Source organism: Dromiciops gliroides, chromosome 3 (genome assembly GCF_019393635.1).
Source record: "Dromiciops gliroides isolate mDroGli1 chromosome 3, mDroGli1.pri, whole genome shotgun sequence".
Classification (NCBI taxonomy): domain Eukaryota; kingdom Metazoa; phylum Chordata; class Mammalia; order Microbiotheria; family Microbiotheriidae; genus Dromiciops; species Dromiciops gliroides.
In genome coordinates, this window is record NC_057863.1 from 578,348,169 (window position 1) to 578,367,993 (window position 19,825).

Sequence of the window (19,825 nt, forward strand, 5' to 3'; positions counted from 1 at the left end):
GTAGTAAGAATCCAGCATTCAACCCACTCCTCAAATTGAAACTGTCAAACATTGAGAAATTGAATTCAACAAGTATGTATCTTGTATAGTTATTGTATACATGTATACATCTTGTATACTATGTGTGCTGTGTTCTAAGAAAACAAAAAGGGGGGAAAATCAGCTTTATTGCAGATCTATGATAATAACTGGAGGAGAAAGCCAGTGTATTGCCTCAGATACTGACATCTGGGGAGACACCAATTCTTTCTTCCTAGGCCTGTTTCCCTTCAGGAAGGGGCCCAGGAAAATAATGAAGGAGCAGAGATTAGTTATAGAGGAGGAGTCTGTCCTCCCTGTCTCCTACTTCTCAGGATCCTCCTTTTGGTGGTTGGGGAAGACAGGTGGGCCCCAGGAGAAGGCAAGGGAGTAGGATTGTTAGTGTTGGGGGAAATGATACAACATGCACCTGCAATTGCATGCACACTGAACTGGACAGAGACTAGATGCCCCAGAAACATGTTAAACCTGATATGTCTAAAACTGAACTCAAGACCTTTCCTCATAAACATTTCTCTTTCAACTTTTGTTGCTTTATGTAGGTTAAAGGTACCATCCTTGTGGTTTCTCAGGTTCACAGTCTTGGCATCATTCTTGACCCCCACATATTCAGTCAGTTGCCACATCTTGCTTTTTCTGCTTTTACATTTCTCACATCTGACTCCTTCCCTCACACCCATACACTTTTATATTTCACCTAGATATCTGCTCGTGTTGCTCCTTTGCTGTGATACTCAATAAAACCTAGCTTTCTCTGGAAGATGCTGCATTTTCTGACACACTCTCCAAATATGGCTGCTACTTATATGTCACAACCCCTGAGATAATAAGCAGAGGAGGAAGAATTGGCATATTTCTTGACCCCTGGTACTTTCTCTGCCATTGTCACTCAACAACTAGCTTTTTTCCCTTTAAGGTTCATTCCATCATTTTCTTATCCTTGTGGCCTGAAATTTCTGGAACTCAAGACATTCTTCCTTCTTATAAGTTCAGTACCTGGTTCACAGTCATCTTTATCCCGACTTCCCAGTTCTTCTTCTGTCAACTTCTATGATCTGTCTCCAGTTTATTTCAGCTACAAATAGTATTGCTCTACTCTAGTTGAATTTACTCCAGTTCAAGAAATCTCTAATAATGACTCTTCTCTGAAGAAGTTTATATCCAACTGGAAAGTTACATTGAGTCCATATAAGAAGTTTTATAGATTATAGTGGATAAACTTTCAAGCTCTACAAAACTGTATTTGTTATTTAGGTCATTTATCCTATGAATCCATGAATCTGGACAAAAACAATTTGATTTGGCAATTATTTATAAAGCACCTGCTCTATGTACATCATCGTGGTAGTTGCTGGGGTTGTGCTCTAAAAGCTCAGTCTTGAGTCAGTGGTTACCATTGAGACAATTGAGGTGACATCATACCCAGTGGAAAGACCATGTGGGTTTAGATATTCACTTTTGATACTGTGTAATTTAAATTTCTAAATGCTGTTCCCCCAATTTTGGGGGGAAACGGACTAAAATCACTGATAAAACGAGTTTAGGTTTTTAAGGGTTTATTGAAAGATAGTAAAAGAAAGAGAAAGATTGAGAACAGAATCTCATACAACCTGGCAATCTATCTTCCTCATTCTCCTAAGAAGTCCTCTGGAGTCTCTCCCCCCACCAAGGTGAAATCAGGAACCAAAAAAGAGAGAGAACTCCTCCCTCAGTGTCAGCTTCCTACTTTGTGTGTCCCTCCCAGAAATGGGAGGCTCCTCAAGTTGATTGGCTGGCAGCCTTGATTAGACAAGTACCCATGAGCTATGTTCATTTAGTGAGGTCAAGGAAAAGCCGCATGGTCCTTGCCCTCAGAGGCATTCTCCTCATGGTCCAGCTTTCCTATAGTAAATCTCCAGCAGGTGGCGTCATTCCAATCATTACAATACTACGGGCATCCTTAGGTCTCTGTCACTTAGTTACTTTGCATCCTTAGACCTCAGGGACCTTGATTAAATTATCTCGGTGTCACTGATGGAAGTGGAGGTGAGATACGTTCCCGAGTATGAAGGGATATGGTGTGAAGACATGGAGATGGGAGTTGGAATGTTATATGTGATGAGCAGCAAGTAGGCCAGTTTTGCTACTTACCTAGAGTGTAAAAGTAGCAATTATTTGAGGAAATATAGTCTGAAGTCAGATGAATGGCATTAAATGCCAAGCTGAGGAATTTACATTTTAATCCAAAAGCCATAGGAAGCCATTGAAAAGTCTTGATAGGGGAGTGATGGTCAAATCTGTTTTAGGAACATTATCTTGAAAATAAATGTGGAGGTGAATGAATAAAGAAGAGACTGGGGGCAGCTAGGTGGCGCAGTGGGTAAATGACCGGCCCTGGATTCTGGAAGTACCTGAGTTCAAATCCAGCCTCGGACATTTGACACTTACTAGTTGTGTGAACCTGGGCAAGTCACTTAACCCCCATTGCCCTGAAAAAAAAAGACAGAAGAGACTGGGAAGCATGGAATATCCAGGTAGAAGCTATTATAAAAGTCCAGACAAGAAGTAGTAAGGGCACAAATTAGGGTGATAAATGAAAGTAGAGCACATGGAACAGATGCCAGAGATGTTGTATATACAGAAATGACAAAATTTGAAACTAACAGGATATGAGGGGAAGGGAGAGTGAGGAATCAAGGATGGCCTGGTGTTTCAGGAAGAATGGTGATGCTTTTGACAGAAATAATAAAGTTCAAGAAGAGAGGTGAGTTGGAGTGAGAGGGTTGGCAGGGCGGAAGTGAGAAAAATAATTAAGTTTGAATTTGGACATGCTGAGTTTGAGATTCCTTTTGTCAACTAGTTCAAGTTGTCCAGCAGGCTGTTGGTATTGTGGGACTGGAGCCCAGGAGAGAAACTAAGGATGAAAATGTAGATCAGAGAGTCACCTACACAGACAGATAAATTGAAACCATGGAAGCTGATTGAATGGTTGAGAGGGAAGAGAAGAGGCCCTAGGGGAGTGTCTTTGGATGCATCCACAGGTAGAAAGAGGGATATGGATGACAGAGTAGTCAGATGGGTGGCAGTAGAAGCAAGATGGAACATCAGAAACCCAGACAGGAGGCTATTTCCAGCTATCTAGAAAGGGGTACTCAGCAGCATATGTTCCAAAAAAGCCAAGAAGGATGAAGAATGAGAAAAGGCCACTCATTGGATTTGAGAAATAAAGGAGAGGAAAGAATACAAAATAGCTCAGTTTTAAGTCTATTTGTGGAAAGTGTGATAGTGCCAGCAACAAAGTGTAGAAACTTGAGTAAAGCAACAATTATAAAGGGGTATTCAATAGATCCATTGAGCAGTTACTGTGTGTCTTCTGCTGAACTCTAGACCTGCTTTCAGGGAACTGAGGATCTGATGTGTGGGTTAAAGGATAAATAAAAATCAGTGAAGGGTAAGTTAGAATAGGTAAGTACAAAGATGATGTCCAAGCAAAGGGCCATGAAAATTTGAAGAGCGAGAGAACACTTCCACCTGAACTCCAGGCAGGACAGGAATCAGGGCAGATGTCAGGGAGAAGACAGACATCTGAGGAGTTAGATATTAAAGGAAGAGCAAGTACTTCAGCAGGTGGAAATGGTCTGAGTAGGGAGAGGAGACTGTTCCAAGTATGGTGGTGGTATGAGCAAGGACACAAAGTAATTCCTTTCAGCTGAAACATAAATTAATGAAGAGGAATGACATGAGATGTGATTGAACAAGTAGGCTGGAGTCAGACTATGGACAGACTTGAATTCTGGAGCTAAAAGAGAGTCACTCAAGTCTTTTTTTTTTTCCCCCCCCAACATAGGAGTGTTAGAGCAGTCATGCCATAGCATTAGAAAGATCACTCAGTCTGTGGTATGGAGGCTAGATTGGAAGGGGGCTACACTAGTGATGAGAAGACCATTTAGGAAGGAATTACAATAATTTAATCAAGGAGAGTGTACCTGAGTTAGGATAGTTACAGTGGGGTAGAGGAACAGCAAAATATTGTGGAAGTAGAAGTGACAGGACTTGCCAACTAATTGTATGTGTGCATAAGAGGCAGGGGAGAGTCAAAGATGAGTCTGGGAAAATAATGGTGGAAAGATTACAATTTTTTATTGAACCTGGCCATTGGTATGAAGTAGATGCAAAAAAGGGAAGAGGGGAGAGTAGGTCCTCCAGACATTTCCAGGTAAGATACTTAGAATTAAAGGTGGAACTCAATTTAGGGCTGGAGGTAGAGAAGAGCAGCAGTAGCAGTGTCCAAAGGGAAAAAGACACCTTCAAGAGCAGTTCTTTTGGATGATCATAACAACGATGTATCTCCAGTCTTCTTGGGAAGCGGCACATCAGGGTCTTCATAATTCCCTTGGCAGCTAGGAGGTGCAATGGATAGAGCTCTGGATTGGAACTCAAGAAGACCTGGGTTAAGTTAGTCACATCTTAATTTTGTGACCTTGGAAAAGTCATTTAACGTCTGCCTGCCTCGGTTTCCTCATCTGTAAAATTAGAACCTACCATCTAGGGTTGTTATGAAGATAAAGTAATATTTGTAAAAGATTTTGAAAATGTTAAAGCACTCGATAGAAGTTCGTGGTTATTACTGTTGTTATCACTGTTAAAGAATCCCAGAGTGGAGGCCAGCCTTTATTTCAGTTTTATACATCCCAATAGGATACCAGAACTGTGTAGCCATATTCTATAAAAATAGATTGTAGAAATTGTATTATAACTATACCAACTAACAAAAAATGTACTTAATTAATGCACGTTTTGTTCTATTTTTAGCTTTCTTTTGTTGCATTTCTATATGCTGCCAAAATGCCAGACATTTACTGGCAAAAAGAAGAAAATTTCTTTTTAAATGCAGCAGGCAAGAAAGAAACTTTACCTACTATACATGACTCCCCAACTAAGCAGTTATCCATTGTTGTGCCTTCATATAATGAAGAAAAACGGTGTAAGTACAATTTGGTTTCAATAGTGGGAAGGAACTTGGGGTAGAAACAACTGTTATGTGTCACATTTGATTTCACTCTTTTCCAGAAGGTGAGTAACTCTTAGGCAATTATAAAATGGTTATTAAACAATTCTGAAGGTTTACAGGATACTTATTTCATTGAAATTATTTTTAAAGGGGTTCTTTGACATGTTTGCTTCAGTTTTCCTGTTCTTCTCATAGTTGAATGAACAATAGACAAGGATTTGAATTTCCATTTTATCTGTAGCCCTGTACAGTGGATATGGGAGTATGATTTGCTCCCTGCCTTTTATAATCTGGCTTTCTAGTTTGGAACACTGGACATGAAACATTTGAATAATAATTGGCTTAAGGACTTCATTGGTAAAGGGAAATCTCAAGAGAGGAAACTCCCTCTGTCAATTCAGATTAACACCTTATCTGCAACTTATCTTCTTTGTTACTCAGCCCATTGAGACTTAAAGACTGTTTGCCCAGAGTAACATGTTTCTCCACTCTCTCCACTATAACAAATTTCCTCTCTTAAATAATAAAATAAACTACGGCAAACTCCTTTTAAGCCCTCTTGTTTGTAAGACATTGTGCTAGACCAACATGTAACATATGTAATACATAAAAAAATATATTTCCCAGTGAGAAAACCAGTCTGGCTGCATCACAAAGTTGGTAGTGGAGGCCATTGGGAGGGCATGATTGTGGCAAGCTTTGAATGCCAGGCCAAAGAGCTGAGACCATCCGAGTCTAAAGACTTTTGAGCAAATTGACTTGCTGAAATTGGCATTTTAGTGCAGGACAAATTAAAGAAAATTGAGGCCAGAGGAAGGAATAACATTTAAGAGGCCATTAAAACTTTATAGCTGTAAAACCATTAGATATCTATTATCTTACTGGTAATCTATGATGATTAACAAACTAAGGACACCTTAGCTAAAACAACTGATTGCAGCTGATGAGCTGATGAAAGAAGCATTAACTTTTTATTATTTATTTAACCTTTTTGTTTGACTTTATCCTTGAAGGTAAATTGTATACAAATCAAAAGCAACTCCATTTTATCAGTAAAGAACAGAGAATATAAGCATAGAAAAAGGAGTAAAATTCTGTATACATACTGACAGTTTGGGAAAGATGGACACTTTGTAAAGATTTTATACTTTAAAATAATTCTTTTCAAAAATTTTGCAAACATTAAGTTCCTATTACATGCAAAGCATTATGATAGATTCTAGAGATACTGAGGCAAAAAGAAAATAGTTCCTCTCTTGAAGAAGTTAATGTTGTACTAAATCACGAATTTTAACAGCCTAAGATATATTTCATTTGAATGAAAATCATTTAGTATGACTCAGGTATGTGAAGACTTCTCTCGGTGCCTACAGTATATCCACTAGCAGAAGGCAGATTTTTCCTTAGTAGCAAGTTCGTTTATAGGTATGAATAGGTCCTCCTTTTTTAAGCAGGTTGATTTATGACAGCTCATCTTCCAATTTATTTGTGACTCCAGGATAGTATTTATTAGAGACTATGAGTTGTATTAAAAACATCCAGAAACCTCCTGCTAAGTTACTGACTTGGTAAATAATTTTGGGAACCAATATTTACCTTTTTTTTTTTTAAGTGCCTCTGATGATGGATGAAGCTCTGGAATATCTAGAGATGAGACAGGTAAAATATTTCCTCATTCAAAACTTACGGTCTTTTAATTAATAAAAAAAAAAAACAACTCTTCAGAGTAAAGATTGTCTCTGTCTTGTGGATCAGAAACTAAATTGATCCCAAGTGACAGTCCCTATAAAGGATACAAGATGCCATTCTTGTGCTAAATCATGTGCATGGAATGCTCCCCTAGGTTAACACAGCATCAGACATGGGCCATGTATGACACTGACAAAACCAGCAAATAGATGATTTTCTATACCTCTAACTGAAATTGTAAAGTACATCCTTCAGAATTCCTTCTTTGTAACCTCTCCTACCTCCTAATCCTTCTCATCCTCAAGGGCTGCACCTTCTAGCTACCATTAATTAAAGTGAACCATTCAGGGGCTACTTGTATTTGAATATTGTTTGGGTTAAGGCATATAGAGGAGAGTTTTTGTTGGGGGAAGAAGGGTAGCTTTACTGATGGCTCCTCTTCCAACCAATATCATTCTACACATTTGTAAACTGAATAGATTGCCCTATATGGCTTCTGAAGTCCCATACAGCTTAATGTCCTTGCTCTGCTTGCCTCATCAAATGCTCAGAGTCAGTAATTTTGCACCTCCCTGGTGAAAAATGGGGTCTGTATGATGGTAGTAAACAGTTTTAAATAATGAAAACGTACTTGAAGTGTTACTATGGATTGTGGAGCTAGAAAACTTATTAGTTCCTGCTGACAGGCTGGCATCCTGTTAAAAGACATGTAAAGATACATAACATTAGAATATATTTCTTGTATATGTATTTCCTGAGTGGTGGTAGACTTTTGTTTTTAGTCTTCTCACTTAGTATTTCTTATACCAAAAAAAAGTTATCCTTAATTTACGTTCAGTAATTTTGTAACTTGAATTTAGGTATAGGGCTAAGGACTGTACCTGTGATTTCATTCACATAGGGAACTCACAGGTGAGGAAACTCCTACCAGTAAAGGTCAATACCTTCTCTGCAACATCAAGTCCTAGAGAGTCACCCAGAACACTCAGAGGTTAAGTGACTTTGTCTAGAATCACATAGCCATTATGTGTCAAAGGCAGAACTTAAGCCGAGGCTTTTCTGACTTCAAAGGCAGTGCCATCCAAAGGCAGCGTGTTGCCTTTTAACTTGGATTTAAATAATATAGTTGGCATGTGTGTCATTTAAATGTAGTAGTTGGGTACCATTGTGCTCTTTTAACATTTTCAAATTTTAAGGAAACAACATTATTTAAATTAGGTCAGTAAACTGATTTAATTCCAAATGCTTTTTTCATATTGTATTTTCCCTTCGAATTGTCTCCCTTAGATTTTTGAAAAGAAAATGTTTTCCCTTGAATAATTCTTTAGTTTTTTCTTCATCTTCTTTAAAATAATTTGAGCACCTTAGGAAGGATTCCTTTAAGAATATTTATGTGTTTCATGACTTGAAATATGACATTATATTCAGAAGTAATTATTGTTAAACTTAAACACATTGTCTAAGGAAAACCAAAAATTAAATGACTCCATTGCCCAGCATAGACAAAAAAGAAAGCTAGTTAGTAATCACTTCTCTATCTCCATGCCTTGCTGCCTCTCTTGCTTCTTGTTTTTATCTTGGTACTATGTATGTGTGTGTATATATATATCATTATTCTTATACCAAAAATACTTTGAATTTAATTTGAAGAGGTCATCTTAGGTTATGAAATAAAATTATTTTTAAACTCTTACCAGGATTTCTACTAGGAGCAATTATACTAAATTGTATATTCCATTTTTGTTTTTGAAGAAACAAGATCCTGCATTCACATATGAAGTGATTGTGGTTGATGATGGCAGTAAAGACCAGACTTCACAGGTAAAGAAGGAACTTTGTGGTACTTGATCTAAGAAAAATGTGATATTAGACAAAATAATAATAGCTAACATTTAAAAAAATTATTTAGCATTTTATTTTTCCCCAATTACATGTAAAAATAATTCTTAACATCCATTTTTAAAACTTTGTGTTCCAAATTCTTTCCCTTCCTCTCCCCACCCCCACCCCCGATGCCCCTCCCTTGAGAAGTGTGATCTTTAAAATTAAATGTGTGGTCGCCTTATTCCTGTCCCAAGTGTAGGGAAAGCTAGCTAGGGTTTACTTATAAATTAGAATCTTTAACACCAGTTTGGGGCATTAAGCATTTATTAAAGCATAAGAAAAGGCCTATCTAGCCTAGCATTCCAGCCTTGCCTGGTTCTTCATCAATTTCTCCACCACCAGCCTGTTCCAGACAGGAACTGAGCATGGAAGCTTCCTCTGTGTCCCAAGGAGAGGCGGTCTTTCCACACTGCTTCAAGCTAATTGGCTAGCATCACCCAAATCCATTGGTTCACTGGACTTGAGGGTGGTCATATGTTGAGGTCAGAGTCCACAATCTCTGAGAACACACCCTCCTGAGGACCAAGCAGGTGTGGCTTCAATTGAATTAACTTTCAGTGAGTTAATCAGCTAAATCAGTCAATCTCTGTCAATCCCATCAGTCCAAATCAATCCCCTTGAGCTGGGACCTTTGGGCATTGGCAAAGCCCATTATTTTCTTACAGAAGGCAATCAATTCAATATGTTATGCATGTGTAGTCATGCAAAACATTTCCATATTAGTCATATTGTGAAAGAAGACAGCCAAAAAAACCTCAAGAAAAATAAAGTAAATAAAAATTATGCTTCAATCTGTATTTAGACATTATCAGTTCTTTCTCTGGGGAAGGGTAGCATTTTTCATCATAAGTCCTTCAGAGTTGTCTTGTGTCACTAAGTCATTCATAGCTGATCATACAATATTTCTGTTACTTTGTACATAGTACATTTCACTTTGTATCAGCTCATGTAAGTCTTTCCAGGTTTTTCTGAGAGCATTCTGCTCATTATTTCTTATAGCACAATAGGATTCCGTTATAGTCACATGCCACAATTTGTTTAGTTATTCCCCGATTGATGGGCATCCCTTCAACTTCCAGTTCTTTGCTACCAGAAAATAAGTGTTATAAATATTTTTGCACATATAAAGCCTTTGCTTTTTTGGTTTTTTATCTCTTTCTGCCTGTTTACCTTTTTATACTTCTCTTGAAGATCAAATTTTCCATTCAGTTCTGCTCTTTTCTTCAGGAACCCTTGGAAGTCCCCTATTTCATTGAATGTCCATCTTTTCCCCTGAAAGATAATGATCAGTTTTGCTGGGTAGTGATTCTTGATTGTAATCCAAGCTCCTTTGCCTTCTGAAATATCATCCATTAATATTGAAGCTTCCAGGTCCCATGTAATCCTGACTGTAACTCCATGATATTTAAATTGTTTTTTTGTTTTTTTTTTTTTCTGGCTGCTTGAAGTATTTTCTCCTTCACCTGATAATTCTGGAACTTGGCTACAATATTCCTTGGAGTTTTCCTTTTGGGGTCTCTTTCAGGAGGTGATCAGTAGATTCTTTCAATGATGATTTTATCCTCTAATTCTATAATATCAGGGCAGTTCTCTTTGATAATTCCCTGTAACATAATGTCTAGACTCTTTTTTTGATCATGGCTTTCAGGTAGTCCAATAATTCTTAGATTGTCTCTCCTGTATCTATTTTCCAGGTTAGTTGTCTTTCCAATGAGGTATTTCACATTTTCTTCTTTTTCAAGCTTTTGATTCTGCTTGATGGATTCTTGGTGTCTCATAGAGTCATTAGCTTCCATCTGCACAATTCTAATTTTTGAGGCATTATTTTTCTCAGTAAGCTTTTGCACCTCCTTTTCCATTTGGCCAATTGTATTTTTTAAGGAATTGTTTTCTTCAGTCAATTTTTGTGCTTCTTTTTCCGAGCTGTTGACTCTTTTTTCATAATTTTCTTGTGTAACTCTCATTTCTTTACCCATTTTTTTTTTCTTCTCTCATTTGATTTTTAAAAGCCTTTTTTAGCTCTTCCAAGGCTTTTTGGTCTTGAGACCAACCCTCTCCCATAATCTGTGAAAGCTATTACATCAAACCAGACAAGTGATCAGATAGGGGCCAGACAGGTAGTAGGGCCAGGAGAAAGCAGTGTCATGAAATCCCAGGCAGAAGAGAACCTCCAGGACAATAGTTCTAAATCTGGAGTCCATGAGCTGGGGTGGGGGTGGAGGGCAGGGTTAATAACTTTATTTTAGTATCATCAATTTCCTTTATAATCCTTTGTATTTTACTTTATACCTTTAAAAGCATTCTGAGAAGGGGTGTGTGATTTCACCATTTTGCCAATGAGGTCATGATACACACACAAAAAAAAGATTAAGAACCCTGCATTAAGAGAAGGAGGGTAGTGAACAATGTCAGATGCTTTATACATGTCCAGAAAGCCAAATACTAAGAAAAGTCCATGATATTTAGCAATTAAGAAATCATCAAGAACCTTTAGAGAGCCATTTCTTTTGTGATAAGGTCAGAAGTCAAATTTCAGAAGTAAACAGGGAATAAGAAGGTGGAGGCAGTGAATGTGGTGAGCTCTTTCTTGGAGTTTGACTAAGAAAGAGATGAGAGATACAGGACAGTAGCTTAAGGGGATGATAAATTCAAGAGAGGATTTTTTTTTTTAATCTAAGGATGAGATCACCAAGGGAGGAAATGTAGCAGAAGCTCACAGACAGCACTTTGAAGAATCACCACTTTTAAGGAGAAGAATCTAGATGATGAACCAGCAAAGAAGGCCTAAAAGAACAGTCACATAGTTAGGAACTGAAACAAGAGGGCAGTATCATGAAAGCCATAGGAAGAGACTATCCAGAGGGAGGGAATGGTGATCATATACAGGATATAATAATGGTTTTTAAACCAAAATAACAAATATAGAATTAATACTTTCTTGGCAACTCAAATTAATTTTTATTACTTTATGTACTTAACAGATTGCTCTTAATTATTGCCAAAAATATGGAAATGACAAAGTGCGAGTAATAACACTGGTGAAAAATCGTGGGAAAGGTGGAGCTATCAAGACGGTAATGAACTCTTTTATTTAAAATATAAGCATTCTTTTTTTTTTTTTTTTGGTTTGGTTTTTTGTTTTTTTAGTGAGGCAGTTGGGGTTAAGTGACTTGCCCAGGGTCACACAACTAGTAAGTGTTAAGTGTCTGAGGCCGGATTTGAACTCGGGTACTCCTGACTCCAGGGCTGGTGCTCTATCCACTGCACCACCTAGCTGCCCCCAAATATAAGCATTCTTAATAACCTGTACTGCCAGCCATAGTATGTGTATGTGCTATAGCTGGCCAGATGTATCCCAAAGTTTCTGGTTCAGTAGAACATATTTCATAATGAAAATTAATATTTAATATTTATCTTGATTTGTTTCACAGTAGTTTAACAATAAGGATTTTTCATAGATTTTAATATATATTGTTTCTAGAATGCAGAAGAGATACAATTGTTTGGTGTAATCTTATGTGGAATGCTGTATCCTTTTATGGGAACTACATTTAGGATGGAAGTTGATGAGCTAGAGTTTGTCTAGAAAATGATCAGGATGTCGAGAACACTGAACACCATTCCAAATAAGGAACAATTGAAGAAATTGGGGTGAGTTTAGCCTAGAGTAGCTCAGATTTAAGGGAAACCTGATAGCCATTTTCAGGTATTTGAAGAGTTGTCATATGGAACAGGGATTAAACTACTTCTGGTCATGTCCAGAAAGCAGATGCAGGGACAGTAAGTGGGAAGTTACAGAGAAGCAGATGTGGCCTCAGCCTGTAGAACAACAGTAAGAGCTATCACAAAGTGGAATGGGCTGTGCCAGTGGGAAGCAAATTTTTTAGAGATTGGCCAGAGTTACACAGACATGATGTGTCAGAAGCAGGATCTGAACCTAGTTTTTCAGACTTAGAGGCCAGCTCTCTATCCACGATACCACACTGCCTCTTTTTGCATTACATACAGGTTTTTGAAATTGATTTCATATAGCAGTAGAAATGATCTCATTTGTGTCTGCATTTCTAAATGTTGCACCAATATTCAAAGGAAATATATTTGTTGTGTTTCAGTTTCTCATTCCGGTTTGCAAATGTGTTTTGGCAAGAATTTAGGACTATGTTATATATAGTTATATTATAATACCCACGTAATCTACACAAAGAACTGTCATTTAAAATTACATTCCCATGATTTACCAAGAGTCACTGGTAACAAATTGGCAAAGTGGTAGTTGGATGATTTGGCATTAGTTGCATTTTAATGAGGTTTGCCATCTCTTGACTTAGCTCCACATGACATCTTTAGACCTTTTGGTAAGGAATTTCCTGGATAGACCTCCCCTCTCTGTAGGCAGGTAGTCAATTCCAAGGATTTATTAAGCACTTCATGTGTACCAGGTACTGTGAAAACCAGACAGAAAGGCAAGCATGTGGTCCTTCCTCTCAAGAATCTCACATTCTAATTGAGGAGACATTTCACAAGGCACCACACCAAAAGTTACTTTATCTATGCTATGCCAGTAAGGGCTTGTACTTTCTAACCGTGTTTATTCCATAGATCATGCTTTGTAAAATACCATATTACGTATGGAGAGTATACCTATTGATAATAGGTCCTTAACTTCCACAAAAACGATTTTAAATCTTTCTTTAAAAGTACCAATAGCCTTACTCAGCTTGACTCATATTTACATATGATATCAACTACAACAACCAGATAATTGGCAAAAATATTAGTGTCTTAAAATTACCATACGTTTTGTCATCATCATCAATCAATCCTCATCTTCATCCAGTCATATAGTTTATAATCTTAAAGAGTTGTCTGGGGCATTGAGAGGTAAAGGAACTCGCCAGGGTCTCACAATCAGTATGTGGAGGAGGTAAGATTTGAAGCCAGCTCTCTTTATCCACTATACACACTGCTTCTCCATAGTTATAATAAGCTCCTACCATTCCTTTGCATCTTTACAGTCTAAAACTGGGTTGTAGAAGAAAGTAATACAAGTAAATCTAAGTATATAAAGATTCGAACATTATGAACATGGATGTGATTTATTTGATCTCAATGAATTTTAGCTTTTCTCTACTTAAGCCTCATTTTAGTCTTAAATATTTCAAATGAAATAATTCAATTAAAACTATTTAATTTCATCAGTTTTATTAAAAATATTTTTATTGACATTTCTTTTTTTCTTTTTTTTAAATTGACATTTCTAAATGCAGGGTGTATTCACTTCTCGAGGGAGAAAGATCCTTATGGCAGATGCTGATGGAGCCACAAAATTTGCAGACCTTGAAAAATTAGAAAAGGAACTTGGACATCTACAGCCTTGGCCTGTGAGTATAATATTTTATGATTGCCACTAAAATATCAGTAAGAAATACCAAAAAGAAAACTTGTGAATAAAGCCCCTGTATAAATATTATAGTTACTTATAATAGAAATATGCTTACCACATAATGAAGGACAGGAAAAAAAAATTTTTTTAACATCATTATTCTCTTGATAATACTCTTTGACTGCAGTTTGTGGAACACTACAATCAAATTTCCTATAACTGAAACAGCAATAGAGAAATGCGTGTTAGGCGTGAGTAAACTATGGCATAATATAACTGATGATTTGCATGCAAGAAATGGTATAAAAGATCACTTCTGGGAAATATATTGTCCCAAAAGTAGATGTGCTAATTATATAATGAGAGCAAATGATAGTGCTTGGGTGACTTGAAGACTCTACTGTAACCATAGAATATCAGTATTTTAGGTGGGTTCTTTATAAAGGATTTATGAAAGAGATGGAGAAGTCACATGGCAGAGGCAGAGATCGATCAATACCACTAGAGGGAGTAACCACATTGATGAACTCATTCATCTGTTGAAATATAAGTAAAAGACTAATACCACCCTGAAATGTTTAGAGTTTTTTAATCGTATTACTGTCTTTAAGGATTGCAGTATTGTACTTTTTAAGATGATTCTCCAGTAAGAGCCCAAATAACTACCCTGCCAATTATTCTTGTGAATCTCTAATCTTTTACCTTGTTCTTGTTGAGTCATTTTAGTCATATCCAACTCTTCATGACCCAATTTGGGTCATGGCAAAGATACTGGAATGGTTTTCCATTTCCTTTTCTAGCCCATTTTACAGATAGGGAAACTGAGGTAAACAGGATGAAGTGACTTGTCTTGGCTCACACAGTTAGTAAATATCTGAGGAAGATTTGAACTCAGGTCTTCCTGACTCCAGGCCCAGTGCTCTATCCACTGTGCCACCTAGCTGTCTTTTGCCTTTTACAAAGGTATTAATGTTTACTGTGCAAACTTATGCTCTCACCTTTGTTTAATGTTTGTTTAGCACCCTCTGAGTCTGTTTTTAAGCAGTTCCTTATAACATTTTCTCCAAGGATGTTTTAGAAAATATCTTTCCACTTGATTCCATGGCTCATACAATCCTTTCCTTGGCCCTACCCAGAGATGGACCAGGATTAGACCTGTGATTGGGGAGCCAGGTGTCAGGGTACTGCCTTCCTTGACAAAAGTCAGCCTTTGAGTCTGTGATGGAAGAGAAAAGAGCTTGTTATCAGGACTAGAAGGGCAGAGGCAAAGGGCTTATCAAACAATACTTGACACTGACCACTTGTTTTTTTGTTTTGGTTTGCGGGGCAATGGGGATTAAGTGACTTGCCCAGGGTCACACAGCTAGTAAGTGTCTAGTGTCTGAGGCTGGATTTGAACTCAGGTACTTCTGAAACCAGGGCTGGTGCTTTATCCACTGCGCCACCTAGCTGTCCCACTGATCACTTGTTAATACCCAGAGATAATCAATTAGTGAATTGCTTCTGTTGGTCACAAGCTGCCAAACTTTTGATCCTTTTCCAGGTCATGAAAGAGCAGAGGTATTTTAAGGACTTTGACGTGGAAGGTGGATTCAACTTATTCTCCTTATGCTCCACAGAGCAGAAATAGGAGCAGTGGGTGGGAGTTGCAAAGGGACAAAGAGAAACTTCCTCGTAATTAAACCTATTCAGAAGGGAAATGAGCTGCCTTAGGAGAATGTGAGCTCCTTCTCACTGGAGGTCTTGAGGCACAGTTTGAATGATAGCAAAAAACCTTTATGAAACACATGCTCAGTTCCAGGCACCAGTCATACAAAGACAAAAATTAAATAGTCTCTTCCCTCGGGGAGCTTACGTTCTCAACAGAGCTCCATAAATGTTTATTGACAGAGAAGCAATATGTTCATAAGGAAGTACATACAAACAAATAAACATGAATTTTTGGTGTGGGGCAGGGAGAATCAGGAAGGCTTCATGTAGAAGGTGTGGCCTGAACAGAGTTTTAGAGGAAATAAGGGATTCTAAGAGGTTGGGGTGAAGGTCCTGAGGCAAGAGATGGGGGACTATGTATGCAGAGCAGCAAGAAGGCCAGGTTGACTGGACCTGCCCCCATAAACATACTCAGCTGTCAGTGCAGATGGAGCTTTCATGCTAAGCAATAACCATTATTCCAAACCCCAGAGTGAATGTTCATTCATCTGCTGCAGTGCCATTAAGCTGTTTGTTCCATCACCCTAGATGATGATGATATTTTTATATTGCCTTAACATTTACAAATATTTAGAAATATTATCTCTTTTTATCCTCATAACAACCATTAGGTAGGTTCTATTATTATTAATTAAAGTAGATACAAGTTAAGTGACTTTCTGGGGATCAGACAGCTACTTAAGTGTCTGAGGATGGCTTTGAATTCAGGTTTTTCTGACTCCAGGATCAGTTCCCAACCTGCTCTACTGCCTAACCACAGATATTTTGAAATTAGTATTTACTCTCTTGAATCTCTTGTGAGATTGATTCGACTAATGCTGGGGCAGCAGTTCACTGGCATTATTATAAAGCTTTATAGAAGGTTTTTCCATATACAACTAAAGACCTTTCTAGATATTTTCCCTCTATTATTCCTCCTATGAAGAAATGGGCTCAAAAGTAAAATTATGCCTTTTTATACATGTAGCAATTATCTCGGGTCATTTAAGAAAGTGGGGTAGAAGAGTGTATCAGAAATAATTCTTGAACTTCCACTTAATCTGTTTCCTTATCTGCTAGTAAAAAATGGTCTCTGACTATGTTTGATTGACTGACATAAGCCTTCTATTAAAAAAAAAAGTCATATAAAGGGAGGCCTTTTCAAAAGTTATGATTACTTTTACTATTTTTTGTCAAAATGAAATAAGGAATTATTAAATTACCACTATCTTCTTTTTTTTCCTGCTCTAGTTTTGTAGTATCCAAAGGGAAATCTAATTATTTTGGAAGGTGTTTCAGAATTCTCAAAACAGAATTCATTTAAATTCACATTAATTTATAAGTATAGTCATTAAGATTAGAGCATCATAAAATGAAAAATGTGAAGTAGTAGCAAATTTCTCTGATTCCTTATAAATGATGAGGTCTAGCAGGTACTCCTATTTGTGGATTGCTTCAAGCCCTCAGACACCTAATGCCACCTAAATGAAATCTATAATCATTGAAAAGATTTCATAAGCTCCTAAAATCTGAGATTTAGATCTAGGTGGGATCTTAGGGTCTCTCATCTTGGCCAATCCCCATTTTGTAGATGAGGAAACTGAGGCCCAGAGAGTTTGTGACTTTTCCAACTTCATTTCCACAGTCATTGTAAGTGACCTAAGTTTTTTCACAAGAAAAATCAAATGATAAAGAATTCCTGGGGCAGCTAGATGGCGCAGTGGATAAAGCACTGGCCCTGGAGTCAAGAGTACCTGAGTTCAAATTTGACCTCAGTCACTTAACACTTACTAGCTGTGTGACCCTGTGCAAGTCACTTAACCCCAATTGCCTCACCAAAAAAAAAAAAATTCCTTTTGTCCCTAATACAATACAGTGGACAACTCAAAGCTGGTCAAATCAGTACTTTGGTCTTGGACAGACAATGTGGATGGACAGTGAACCCAGTAGAAATTGAATAGGAAGAAAGTGAGTTAAATTGCATTCGCGAGACTATAAACTATCACTGACCTTCATTCAATAAAAATATGGCTGCTTAGCAGCTTAGCAGGCATCTCCCAATGATACATAGTTAGCAATCATGAAACACCAAGATCTCTGAGGAATCAAAATTTCCAAAAGTCATCGGGAGTAGCATGGTGAGCATAAATAAACTGAAGCAATATTACTACAACAAATTGTACACTAAAAAGAAATCTAAAAGTAACAAGTCATATAACAGAACTGATGTGGATAGTATATCCACATCATTGATACCCACATGATGTCCAGAGAAAGCCCCCCAATAACATTAGGTGGAAGCTTACCTTTGAAATAATAGGTGGGTGACATAATATCCAGCTTAGTGAACATCTCTGTGACCCCACCCTAGAGGTCACTAGCTAACTAAAACAGTACTACATATTTACGTTTGATATTTCAGGAGTTACCTTAGGAATTTCTATAACATTTTTATCATTGACTTCTGTCATGTTTCCTTTCTGAGGTTTCATTGTTCAATGAAACTGCAAGACATTTACTCCCTATCTTACTCATATCTTAATATTAGAATGTTCTGATTGACCTTGCAGATCTGAAGGCCAACATTGCATGTCATGAGTTTTTCTTAAAAAATGGCTTTTTTTTTTAGTTTTCAACTAACACGTAAATAGCTTGAACAAAGTTTTTTCAACCGTTAGGTATGGATAGGACTTTACATTTCAATTCCATACCTTTTTTATTCTTAACATTTTTCATGGCTTTTCTTTCAAATACTTTACTACCCAAATTTTCCATTTCCGGTCATAAGTAATAAGTCCTATTAATTAATGTATTCTTGCTTTCCATTCTTCATTTTCTAAATAAAGTAGTATTTTATCCAGAACTCATTTGGTATTGTCATAATGTTAGAAATTATATCCCAGAACCAAGAAATAAAGGGGGGGGACCCAAACCCAATAGGAATCACAAAAGTCCATAAATGTCAGACTAATTACTTTTGATCACAGGAGAGTTTCTGAAGTCCTCCGTGAGAACCTGTCTGTGTAGTAATGTAGAAAGAGCCTTATTCTGGAGTCAGAGAACCTGGGTTCTTATCTTGAACCTCTTTTGGTTATTACTTTTCTGATCTTGGACAAGTTCTATCATCTCTCCCTGGGCCGCAGCTTCCACATTTGCAAAATAAAGAGGTTGGAGAAGATGGCTTTCCAGGTCCCTTCAAACTCCAGCTGTATATCCTATGGTCCTAATTCTAACAACCTTGATTACCTGATTTCTAAACCAAAAGCAGATTAAAAACAGCAAAATTTAGGAGAGCTCTATGTAGTTGAATAAAATCCTCTGACAAGAAACAAGGCTAGCTGAGAGCAAGAAAGGAGTAAGAAAACCAAACACAACTTTAAAAGCACAACATTTAGGACATCTAGTACAGGAGCAAATAGCCCTTTCCATCTTGTTTGGTTCCTAATAAACCTGAATCCATCAGAAAAGGTTACGTTATTTTCTGTTTACTATGTTAAAAAAAAGCAGGGAAATAACTTAAGAAAACTTTATTATATGCCAAAAAATAAAGTTAGTTCTGTGCGCTTAAGTAGAAAATTTATTTTCAGAAAACAGCACCTTGTTATTCCCTGAAGAGATAAAAAGCAACATTTTTCGTGAGATGCTGATTTTTGTTGTCATGAATGATATCCTAGAACCAGATTCTTATACGAAAATTTTTAGGCAACACAAAACTTAAGGCTCTACTCATTTTTATTGAATAGGTGTCAGGACACAGTATGCATATACAAATGGTCAGTTTACAGAATTTTAGAGTTGGAAAGTACTTCAAAGAAGTTATAGGGGCAGCTAGGTGGCACAGTGGATAAAGCACCAGTCCTGGATTCAGAAGGACCTGAGTTCAAAATCCGGCCTCAGACACTTGACACTATACTAGCTGTGTGACCCTAGGCAAGTCACTTAACCCTCATTACCCTGGAAAAAAAAGTTATGTAGCCTAATGCCTCACGGAACATGGACCCCTTTCACAGTATCCCCAACAAGTGATCGGCTAGTCTTTTCTTGTAAAGCTTCAGGGAGAAGAGACCTGCTTCTTTCTGAGGGAGACTTTTCTCCTTTTTTGATAATGATCCCATCTTTAGCAATTACTATCTTAGTGAATGTATGCCTGG

The 19,825-nt window shown here is 37.3% G+C and overlaps 1 protein-coding gene across 1 annotated transcript in view; it reads left to right on the forward strand.

Annotated features, from left to right (window-relative positions):
- ALG5 (ALG5 dolichyl-phosphate beta-glucosyltransferase) overlaps window positions 1–19,825 on the forward strand; it is a 47,303-nt gene that overhangs the window by 2,194 nt on the left and 25,284 nt on the right. Inside the window, 5 exon segments of the mRNA XM_043993731.1 lie at window positions 4,831–5,002; window positions 6,642–6,688; window positions 8,471–8,539; window positions 11,584–11,676; window positions 13,870–13,983. Coding sequence (XP_043849666.1) covers window positions 4,831–5,002; window positions 6,642–6,688; window positions 8,471–8,539; window positions 11,584–11,676; window positions 13,870–13,983 — 495 coding nt within the window.